The sequence below is a fragment of the Cebus imitator genome, unplaced genomic scaffold, assembly GCF_001604975.1.
Source record: "Cebus imitator isolate Cc_AM_T3 unplaced genomic scaffold, Cebus_imitator-1.0 Scaffold42, whole genome shotgun sequence".
NCBI classification, from domain to species: Eukaryota; Metazoa; Chordata; class Mammalia; order Primates; family Cebidae; genus Cebus; species Cebus imitator.
The window spans coordinates 12,829,163-12,841,081 of NW_016107357.1; the positions used below are offsets into that span (position 1 = coordinate 12,829,163).

At 43.7% G+C, this 11,919-nt stretch overlaps 1 protein-coding gene across 3 annotated transcripts in view; it reads left to right on the plus strand.

Moving 5' to 3' along the window:
• DISC1 (DISC1 scaffold protein) overlaps positions 1 to 11,919 on the plus strand; it is a 368,084-nt gene that overhangs the window by 255,880 nt on the left and 100,285 nt on the right. The window contains exon 10 of one of the 3 annotated variants that reach the window (XM_017526541.2): positions 11,259 to 11,551. The exons of the other annotated variants lie outside the window; for them this stretch is intronic. Coding sequence (XP_017382030.1) covers positions 11,259 to 11,290 — 32 coding nt within the window. The 3' untranslated portion in view covers positions 11,291 to 11,551. Of the gene's footprint in view, positions 1 to 11,258; positions 11,552 to 11,919 lie in introns of those variants that run through there. 3 annotated transcript variants of the gene reach the window in all.

Consider the following 11,919-nt stretch of genomic DNA (forward strand, 5'->3'; position numbering starts at 1 on the left):
CAGTTTTCAGGTACATGATACGTTGTTTTTACATAGCGTCACCATGCTGTGCAGTAGATCTCCAGAATTTATTCATCTTGCACAACTGAAACTTTTTACCCTTTGATCAACATTTCCCTTTTTGCTTTTTCTACCACTCTGAGAAAGCCAGTAGTGAATAATTTCTGCATGATTGAGGATAATAAATAGAATGCAGCCATCTAAGAACGGTCCCTGCGGCATGGGAATTTGGGTGAATCCTGGCTCTGCCATGCACTTTGGGCAAGTCACGTACCTTCAGTTTCAGTTTCCTCATCTGTGATAAAAGGCTAGCATGAATGCCCTCCTCAATGGAAGCGCCATGAGAGGTAAAGGAAATAGTGCAGGTACAGCTCCGGCTATGAAAGATCTGGCATCTGACAGACATGCAACTTGTCTGAGCTGTGGAGTGCAGAGCAGCTTTCATGGCACAAAGAGCAGTAGCTGCCCACGTGTGTGAAGTGGTTACTGTGTTCCGGGTACTAGTCTCCACTCTTTACTTGTATTGTTGCATTTAATCCTCACACTGAGCCCATGCAGTTTGTTCTAATATTATTCCCTTTCACCCGTGAAGAATGTGAGGCACAGATAAGGTAGATTCATCCAAGGGGGCATGTCTGGCAAGTGGCAGAGCAGGGCTGGGCATTGGGACATCCTGATTCCAGTGGGGACGGTTGTCCTAACCACTTGGCTACATGGCTGCCTGTGGGGTGGTGCTTCTGGATGGAACACAGGGTGCACAGTGACACATTTGGCGACCACTGAGGCAGGAGAGTGACTCCACCCCAGCCCTCCAGGTCAGCCAGGGCAACCCTGGAGGGCTGGAGGGGGACACGTCCTGGTGAGTGCACCCGCCCTCTGGGTTCCAGGTGAGATGCCCTTACTTCGTAGCCTTCTGAGCCCATCTCCCCCAGGAAAGAAGGATGCTCTCTGGCAGGTGCACCTCAGAGCACTTTCTGTGTTTTCACCTCACTTAGAAATTCAGCCTCTAAACATCATTTGAGTGGCACGGAGAACTAAAGCCACAAACTCCCAACTTGAGAAAATGTAATATTTGTATATTTTCAAAAGCCAAAATGGTTTTAACATAGCTATACTGATTCAAAAAAGAAGTCTTTTTCCCCTGAGCCCTCCTGCCACGTGGTGAAATCTTGGACTTGAGCTCCCTGGGCCCCTGTCCAGTTGCCCTGCTGTGGACTCCCTTCTAGCTTACCCGTTTACCAGGTGTTTGAAGCTGCTGACAGTTTAAATGTTGTTTCAAAAACTGGCTTTCTCCTTCTTTTTTTCTGCAACATTTTGCCTTGGGGCCTAGAAAGGAACCTTTAGTCACTGATTACTGTAGGCAGATATTACTTCACCTGGTATGGGTTTTTTCCCTACAGACTTCTCACAAACACTTGCACACGTTCAGACTCACCCTGTACGGGGCACGCTGATGCTATTTCCTAGGACACGCCTCTGCTAAGGCTTGGTTTTTGTTGGGATGTGTGTGATTCCATGTGTTCCACCATGCAGAGGAGATGCTGAAAGTCAGCTCTGTGGCTTTCAGGGTCCTCCTATGGTGCCTTTGTATATGGCATCAGAATGGTGCCAACTGGAGTAGCCTGAGAACCAGAAACAGGAATTCTGCTTCTGAACAGCTTCATTTTTGGACCAGAGGATTGTTTTCACCAGAGGAGGCGTGATGGGAGCTTAGGGGCTATGTGCTCTGTTTCTGAAGTTGCACAACCGAGCATTCATTTGCATTCATTTGACAAGTCCTGCTGTGTTCCTTTACTTGTTCTCTCCTGTATTATGGGCTTAAGGGTCGCTTATTTCAACATCTCTATATTGTCCCTGAAAGCTCAATAATGATTGAATTACGGAATTTAAAGAGCTTGTCATATAAATACATTTAAAGTGAAAAAGATGAACTTTTTTCCCCAGTGAATACAGGCAACCATCAATCAAAGGAATACATCCTAGAAATGAAAGGCACGGGGTAAAGCCTGCCTCCTTTGCAGGTCCCATCTGTTCTTGGGAGGACAGTCCACACATACTGCTCCTGGGCCCTCTGTGGCCGAGCACAAACAGCTGTACATACAAAGGAGGCTCTGTATTTGTTCATTATGTTGGAGCCGGAAGTGGAAGGGGCTTTCTTGTCAAAGAAGGCACATATGAGTGCCATAGTTACGGGACAAAAATATTTCTCCTGGAAAATCTATAGAAGCCTTTGTGCGATGTTCAGCAGCGTGTGTGGGGGGTGGCTGTGAATATATCTGTGTAGGTGAAATGAGGATAATGCGGTCATGTGAACAAATCAAGTCAAGAAAAGATCAGATGATACGGAGAATCCTGATTCTCCTTTAGAGACAGGCAGGAGTTCTCTGGCTATTCTGAAGAGTGAAGTTACTGCTCATTATGTTGCAACATAAGGGCATTTGCAACTGTTTTTTTTTTTTTTTAAATGATTCTTTTGTTCCAGTTATTGACTAGCACCAGTCACTCCAGCATTTGTGTTATGGACAAGATGAGGGCGAAATTGCATTGGATGTGGCAGGGTGATTCCGCACTTTGAGGTTCATGTTTATGGTATGACTAAGGGACTGAAGAGTTCATCTGAAAATTTTGCTTGCCCCCCATCCTCTCCCTGCTATATCAGAATAGCATACAGTTAAGAACACAGGCCCAACCCGAACGCAGGACTTAGATCCTTGCTCACTGCATGCATGACCTTGCATGATCTGAAAAATGGTGATGTTGATGATAGCACTACCAACTGCGTGGTGATGCTGTGTACTCAGGAAAGTCTTTAGAACTACTGGAGTTGACTGAGGCTGGAATGGCTTCTGTCATAGAGTTGAGCGTTCACTTGTAGTGGAGAGAGTCAAGTGCGGCTGAATGGCTGTACCTGCAGATGTTCACAGGTCATGGAGGTGCGGGACAAGATGACCTCAGAGCTTCCCTCCACCAGTGACCACACACGTAATGTGAAGCCTACTAAACCTGTAATGGGGTAAATTGTATTCCTTCCAATGATATGTCCAAATCCGAACCCCTTATACCTGTGAATGTGACCATTCCTGGAAATAAGATATTTGCAGATTTAAGGATCTTGAGATAAGATCATCCTCAATTTAGGGTGGGTCCTAAATCCAATGACTGGTATTTTTTATGAGAAGGGAGGGGGAGATCACAGATGACACAGACACACAGAAAGGAACACCATGTGAAGATGGAGGCAGAGACTGGGGTGAGGTATCTCAAGCCAAGGTGCGCTAAGGGCTGCTGGCAAGCACCAGAAGCTGGGAGAGATGCATGGGAAGCATTCTCCCTCGGAGCCTCCAGAAGGAACCCACTGTACTAACACCTTAACTTTGGATTTCTGGCTGCTGGGACAATGACAGGGTAAGCTTCTGTTGTTTCAAGCCACCCAGTTTTCGATACTTTGTCATGGCAGCGTTAGGCAGCTAATTCCGTATCTCACGCGTTACAACACTGAGTGCTGGCAATTGACTGCCACTGTGGTGACCATCAGCAGGCAACTGTGTGGTTACTCCAGTTCTGTGAATATTCCCAACCCAAGATTGCCGCTGTCAGTTAACTTACTGAAAATTACCGAAAAAGTAAAAGCTCTTCCACATACCCCATTTGTGGATAGACTTCAGAGAACAGAAAGCTTATTATGGAATAAGCAAATTACTACCTTTGGGATCAGTAGAGTGTCTGCAGTTCAAATCCCTATCAAAAGTGAGTTCACATAAAAAACACTAGTGTGTTATCCATATGTTATATTTTGTATAAGTGTATGTTATACACAATATTTTTGTGTATAATAACAATATTTTTGTATATAATGTGTTTGTATATTTGCAAATATACAAATTCAGCATAGGAAGACCCACAATGCCAGATCAAGTATTGCAATGTCAGTCACAGCAGGAACAAAGGCTCTTCCCAGAAACTTGTCTTCACTGTGCGTTTCTTCACCAGAACAACTTGCTGTACTTAAGGCACAGGGCATTTGGATCTAGAGACATAGCTGTTGTGACTCATCATTTCTATAAGCTTGGTGATTGGTCCCAGGCTGTCCTATCTGTCCCTGATCCAGGGACGAATTGGCGTTTTCAGTGGCTACTTTGAGTCCAGATGTTAACAGATCAGGCTGAAAGGATGATGCAGTAATAGCACTTTTACAAGCAATAGAAGGCAAGCTCAGGGAACAGAAGAGAAGGGAAGCTCCTTGAATGTAAGGGCAAAGGCAGAGATTTATTCCTCCACTAAATCTAAGGACTAAAAGCTTAGGTGGAGAGAGGGCTCAAATGCGAATTCACTTCTCATGCTCCCTTTGTGACCTCTTTTAAGGAAAGCCAGATTTGAGGAACGAGATTTTCCTAAGGGGAGAAAGCATTGCCTTCACCACTTGCTGTATTTTTCTTGGAAGACTATTGGTTTCCCAGAATTTTTACTTAGAATTCCAGATAGTCCAATGATGCTTTCTAGGTACTGTGGCTTTCACTGTGGTGAAAGTTTTGGCTACGGTACTTTTCTGTAACCCAGTCACAAAGCCTTTGGGGATGGCGATAGCATAGGGATTGTCCTTCCAACTAGTTGCTCTCCAACTAGAAAGGAGAATCCCCTTTTCTTTGAGTCACAGAGGGTGGAGAGGCTCAACATTCTCATTCTATGTTTGGGTTACCCTGTGGCTGGTGTGATTTCCATTTATAGCCATGTATTGGCTGACAAGCCTGACACAATCCTGACCCAAAGCATGAGACACTCTCGCACATTTCTAGGTTAAGAACACTAAAAAGCAGGCTCATCGGGTTATTTTTTGTTATTAATAGATTTCTGCATAACCTGATGCTTCAACTTCCCAAGACCTCATTTCTTCCAGAGTAGCTGAGGTAGCTGGAACTTTATTATATTCTGGTATCAAATTCTGCCTTGGTAATATGTACAATGCCTCAGAAACTGGGGACTCCACATCACTGTCCTGTGTCATGTAGTTCTGTCTCTTTGTGGAAGCCATTATTCTCCGAAACCCCTCACTCACCTGCCTACCTTGCCAACATTCCCTGCTCCTGGGTTACCCTTCATTGTATTCTATTCATGGGTAACCATGCTTTGCCAGGGACCATGCCAAATACTTGAAAGATGAAGGAGGTCATTGATAGAGAGGACACGCAAGTAAGTAGAGGGCTCAGATAAAATGTGATGAAAGGTATGTACATGGATTTTTACGCAACAAAGGAGATAGGCAAGGAGCCCGTGAATTACTCTGCAAATGCTGGACCCCCTTGACTGGGATGTTTTTGGAGCAGACTCCAGTGGCTTCCAACACCTATCCCTGGCTGGACCCCTTGTCACCCACTCATCACAAGGTGAAGGTATAGTTCCAGGGGGCTGCCCCACCAGGGCACCCTGTCTTTTGCAGTTCCAGGGTGGGATGTGCATTGTCTACTTGGACCTAGGAACTCCCTTCAGCAGTTCTCCTGTGGACCTCTGTCGAAGCCACCCTACAAAGTGAGCATGCACTCTGGTTTAGAAAACTTTTCTTGAGAGATTTATTCTGTAGCCTCCCTAACATTCCATTCTGGCATTTATTCCATTAATTTAGAGAAAGCACCCTTTATGTGAAGGGCCCTGAAAGGCATAGAAGAGGACAAAGTATAAGACTTGATTTCTGCTCTCAGCTATTAAAACTGGAGAGGCAAGGCAATAGAAAGATAGGGATGATATGATATTTAAACAAATGTTCTACAGTGTTTCTCAAGATAGTGTTCTTTTCCTGTTAGGGGGCTTTTCAGTAAGCAGTTTCAATGAAAGGGCAGTGACAGTAAGAGATGATTTTGGGTTATTTTCTGCATAGGCATCCTCAATAAGGAAGGCTGTGCTCACCTGTGTTTGAAATGTGCAAGCTTGATTATTCTCTCTTTTCTCCTTTATTAGTCTGGCTAGGAGTCTATTTTGTTAGTCTTTTCAAAAAACCAACTCCTGGATTCATTGATTTTTTTGAAGAGATTTTCGTATCTCTATCTGCTTTAGTTCTGCTCTGATCTTGGTTATTTCTTGTCTTCTGCTAGCTTTTGAATTTGTTTGCTCTTGCCTCTCCAGTTCTTTTAGAGACGAGGGTGTCAATTTTATCTTTACCGCTTTCTCCTGTGAGCAGGTAGTGCTATAAATTTTCCTGTAAACACTGCTTTAGTTGTGTCCCAGAGATTCTGGCACGTTATGTCTTGTTCTCATTGGTTTCAGAGAACTGATTTATTTCTGCCTTAATTTCATTACTTACCCAGTAGTTATTTAGGAGCAGATTGTTCAGTTTCCATGTAGTTGTGTGGTTTTGAGTGAGTTTCTTAATCCTGAGTTCTAATTTGGTTGCACTGTGGTCTGAGAGACTGTTTGTTATGATTTCTGTTCTTTTGCATTTGCTGAGGAGTGTTTTACTTCCAATTACATGGTTAATTTTAGAGTAAGTGCGATGTGGTGCTGAGAAGAACGTATACTCTGTTGATTTGGGGTGGAGAGTTCTGTAGATGTCTATTAGGTCCACTTAGACTGGAGCTGAGTTCACGTCCTGGATATCCTTGTTAATTTTCTGTCTCGTTGATCTGTCTGATATTGACAGTGGGGTGTTAAAGTCTCCCACGATGATTGTGTGGAAGTCTCAGCCTCTTTATAGGTCTCTACTTACTTTATAGATTTGGGTGCTTCTGTATTGGGTGCGTATATATTTAGGATAACTACCTCTTCGTGCAGCCAGGCTCAAGTAACGGTATTGTTCTTTTCATCCTTCCTCTCCTACTCGCCTCCCCCACTCCTCACAAAATATGGAAATCCTGTCCCCGAGTAGTCTTGATCACAGTACACAACCTCACAGCCAAAAGAATGTATTTTTAACCCTGAGACTCTGAAAACGGCTTAAATCATTCGTGCTGTCGTCTATTAGTCTGCCGCTGTGTTGTTATTTTTCCCAGGCTTAATGAGCCCTCATGGCACTGTGCTGCCTCGGGGCACGCCGGCAGCTTCAAGCAAAGACAAGCCCGCTCTTAAAATATGCAAGTCATCAGCCTTTCTTGGAAAATGCTATGGGGAAGGTGCTCTGGACAAGAAAACAGATGATTTTTGCAGACTGTTCTGTAGTTAATTTGGGTCATGAAGCCCACTGTGGCTCAAGGAGTTTAGGGGATAGAAAAGGGGCTTTTGAAGGATTAACAACCAGATAGGAAGAAAGAAACAAATGAAGGGTAATCCTGGTTTTCTTTTGAGACCAATAAGAAAAAGTTGTTTGAAAAGAGGACATTCCACCATTGTTGTTATTATTGAAGGAGAGCTGCTCTTCTCATGTACCCCAGGCTTTCTAGTATTTAAGGGGTGAGGGACTGCAGGGGCTGCTCAAACCTGGCTGCTAATATGACACCAGGAGCCAGGGTGACACGGGGGCCGTGGTGCCAGCTACAGGCAGTGTGGGGTGGACCGTGTTAGCCCTGGACATCAAGCCTGGAGTGACAGGTGGCCCGAAAACCGCTGGATACAAGCAAGGGCTTTGAAATCAACTAGGCTCTCATGATCAGGCATTGCTTACAAATAAAAATATTTATTTAATAGGGAGTTTTAGAAAATGCTCCTCTTATTATTTTTCCTTGGGTTTTGAATAGCAAGGAGCATAGAGATCCTGTCCTTTAACCCTTTCTTTGTGCAGATGAGAGATGTGAGGTCAGGGAAGTTTAACGGGCTCGCGGATGCACATAGGGTTCACAGGAGAACCCTATGCAGTGGGAGGGTTGATTGGCCTCTGCCTCAGAATTCTTTTCACCCTAACTTTTCCTGTGCATTTGTTTATGTGTGCTGGGGATCACTCTAGGTGCTTTGCACACATTAAACATATCTAATCTTTAACTGTGAGAGGTGGCTGCCATCATTTTTATTTAATTCCACTTTGCATTAAAGGACTTTGGCACAGTGAGGTCAGGTCTGTTGACAGCAGTCGTCTCCTGCCTGGAAGTGACAAGTCAGGATTCAGGCCAGACAGTGGGAGCCTCTGGAGTAGCCCTCCAAACCTCTGTCCTACATGGCTCACACAGCCTCTAAATAGGATTTCATGACGAATCTGACATCCTAACCATCATCTATAACATCATATCCCTGAGCACTGGGCAGCTGGGGAAGCATTTCAAGGTACTCAAGGACAAGGCACCCATCAGCATAGATGGGTGCAAACTCAATGCTATTGCTAGCTCGCTGCAGCTATTTGGCCCAAAGGAAAACAGAATTCATGTAGAGCTGATGGCTTGGAGACTAGATATAGAAGATTGCAAGCCAGATGCAAGTCTAGTTTCTGGGGTTCATCTGTGAACAGACATGTGGGTGGAGGCCCAGAAGCCAGGCCACTCTTCAGGATTGACTCTTAGTTCCTTACGTGCCACTTGAGCAGCCAGTCATCATCCTTTCTGCAACTCAGCTGATATACTCAAGGCTGGGCATGTGACTTCTCTTCTAGTCATTCCACTTTTGGTCCACTTCTATATGTTCATTCTCAAACTAGGGCATTGTCTTAGAGACCCACTCTGGCCAAGACCAGGGGTCATGTTTAGTCCTGGAAGGACCCCCAGAAGATGGAGGTAGTCCTTCGTTGACTAGAGGGGAGCAGGACCATCTGTGCTTTAAGGTCATCCTGATTTCCTGGTGGTCCTTAATACGAAATAAACTACACCAGGCTTGATTTCTCTGGATCAGCGGTGTTCAAAGCCCTTGATTCACCCTGGACCTGGCCTTGTCAGAAATTGCTCTAAACTCAGGTGGATGTATGGGAGGGTCTGCACATCTCCTTTCTGTTCTGGTGCATTTGTGTTGGCATGCCCATGTAGTGGGAGATGCCCTAGGGACTTAGTGACCTAGAGAGGGTTTGAGTATAAAACTTTAGCGTGACTCCCTGGTTCCTGGCAGGGTCAATAAATATTTGTGGACTCAGTGAATGAATGAACCAAAGTCTGATAAGAAGTGTTTCTAGAGCACAGAATGTGCGTGCTGTTCTGACACATGATGACCCTACTATCCTTTGAGGACCCACCACATAGCTCAGTTTTGACACCAACTTGTGATTTTTTTTTTTCTTTGAGGCAGGGTCTCACTCTGTCATCCACAGTGGAGTGTAGTGGCACAGTCCTAACTTACTGCAGCCTTAAACTCCTCAACTCAAGTGGTCCTCCTGCCTCAGCTTCCTGAGTACTTGGGAGAACAGGTGTGTGCTACCATGCCAGCTAATTAAAAAAATTTTTTTATAGACAGGGTCTCACCATGTTGCCCAGGATGGTCTCAAACTCTTCACCTCAAGCAATCCTCCCATCTTGGCCTCTGAAAGTGCTGGTTTTACAAGTGTGAGCCACCAACCCCTGGTCCCGCCTGTGATGTTTTTTACCAGCTCATTCATATTTGTACATATGGTTTTTGCTCAACACTGACACCTGGGGATAGTGTCCTAAATTGCAAGCACAATGCCTAGCATTAACTAGTATCAGGACTATGGTGTGGAAAACCATAAGAATGGAGCCTCTGGAGTTATGCAGAGAGAAGTAGCCCTACCAGGAAGATGTAATCTTACAAATAACCTATCTGATGACAATGACTTTCTTGTCTTCCCTTAGGGCTACATAATCAGCGCCATCTGATTTAGTTGTAAGAAGAAAGGTGCTGATGGGAAATGCCATTATTTAAAAATACCTGGAAACTACTGATCTAGTTTTAGACCAATATTTGTCCCACATTTCATATTAGAACCAATTGAATGATAGAAGTAAGAGCTATGGTAATATTAATAGCTGCTATTTATTGAGCACCTGTGAACACACTGCTAGGCCCTGTATATTTATTATTTCTAATCCTCTTGGTAACATAACACATAGGAATTATCACTTTCATTTTACAAATTAGGAAATGGAGCTTTGATTTAGTAGCATGCCTGAGTTCATGGTAGGGGCTGAGTTTGAATCTCAATTTGCTTGACCTCAAAGGTTATGTTCTTTCATTCTGCTTCAAGGGTTCTGTGTAACTCCAGGGGTACCATTCACATTGTAGTCAGTGTACATGGCACTTTTGGGGTTGTGTGACTTGCAGCCATCCTCTTTCCGTCATGCCCACCGCCTCTCCAGAAGCCAATCAGTTATGTCTCTTCTAAGCTAAATGGGTGACAAGTAATTTTAAAATGAATAATGTATCCTGTAGTAGATGCATTGACTATTTAGCTAGTTTTAGCATCCTGAAATTCAAAATTTTTAATCTTGCAGCCTGTGGACAAAAATCACATTTTGCCTCTAATTCTCAACCCTGGAGAGCATCAATTAGTTGTGAAGTTGCTTTCAAAATTAAGCCCAATTTATACTCATATTAAAAACATCCAACGTAATCATATGTGAAATGGAGGCTAATGGCCCTGTACCACCCCAGCCTCACCATAGTGATGGTGTTGAGGGTAAAAATGATGGTAATGTCAATAGCAGCAATAATAATAGTTGACCATTGTTGAGCACCCATTATCTCCTTGACTCCTGTAGACACCCTATAAGGGAAGTAATTAGTATTGTTCCAATTTTCAGAGGAGGAAATGAGGTGTAGAGATGCTAATTATCTTGACAAAGCTTAGTTGACTGCACTGGTAAGTTGCGAAGTTAACCTAGGTTAGTCTGAGTTCACAGCCTTGCTCTTAACCACTTACACTAAACAGCCTTTCAATTGTAAGAGGAGCTTTTGGTTTTTGCTTTGAAAGGAGAAACAAATATCTAGTGATAATAATATGCCTAATAATTATCCTGCACAAAATAAACAATATTGCCATTTATCTCCACCTCTAAGGCAATTCTGAGTGAAGCGTCTGCCATTTTGATTATGACACACTTGCTATCTCTTCTTAAATGATTTATTTTCATCCCTAGTATTGTGACATTCTATTGGATCTCTGATTTTTATAAGGACATTCGTGAATTTTCAGAAAAAAAATTTTCAGATTCATTTTATCCTGACATCTTTTAAAATTAAATATCTCTCTCCAAACATATTGGTGGGGAAGACTTGGTGTCATAAGTTAAATAGGGATATAATTACAACCCAAAGGTATGGGGCAAAATGGAGGAGTTCCCTCATTGGTCAGAGTTCTGTCATTGGCCCAACCTCTTGTCCTCCACAAATCTGAGTGCGGGTGGGACACCAAGAGCCTCCCTGAGACTTGTGCTGCTTGGAAACGTGGCTTGCTATTTCTGCTACAGGCTCCCTGGCCCAGGCTCCAACAAAGTTATAGTTGTGAACATAGGACTTGAAGAGGAGGCTGATGTCAAGAAGCCAACATTCCCTCACCTTTTCAACCTTCGACAAGGCTGAAATTTCTCCCATGATATCACTGGACGGAAGGGCAGAGGGAGTCCACAATGAAGAAAGTGGGAACAGGGAGAGAGAGTCCAGGCGGGAAAAGGGGACTGACTGGGCGGCCATAGCTGTGAGGGTTTCCGAGCAGCATTAGACACACCCTTTGCTTCAGGGTCGCCATCTCTGTTTGTATCTCCTTCCTCTCCTTTTGACCCAGCATCCACTGCTTTGCTTTGAAATAAACTCCTTTACAGTGTGTGGAAGTCTCAGTTACTCGGCATTGTATCTTATGGGAATAGCTGTTCAGCCTCCGTGTGTATCCAGGGTGTGTAGGCCTTGCAGTGGAGACTGTGTGTTAATGTCCTTGTAGCCAAGAACAGCTGCTCTTAAAGTGTCTGGCTGTGTTTTAATGGCCACCACATAGCACAGGCAAGTGAAGAAACAAATACATCATTTTTAAGTAACACAAATCACAACAGAAACAGGAAACTTATGAAAGTGAGATCCGTTTAGTGTTAATTTTTCTTTTTTTTTTTTTTTTTTTTTTTTTTTTTTTTTTTTTTT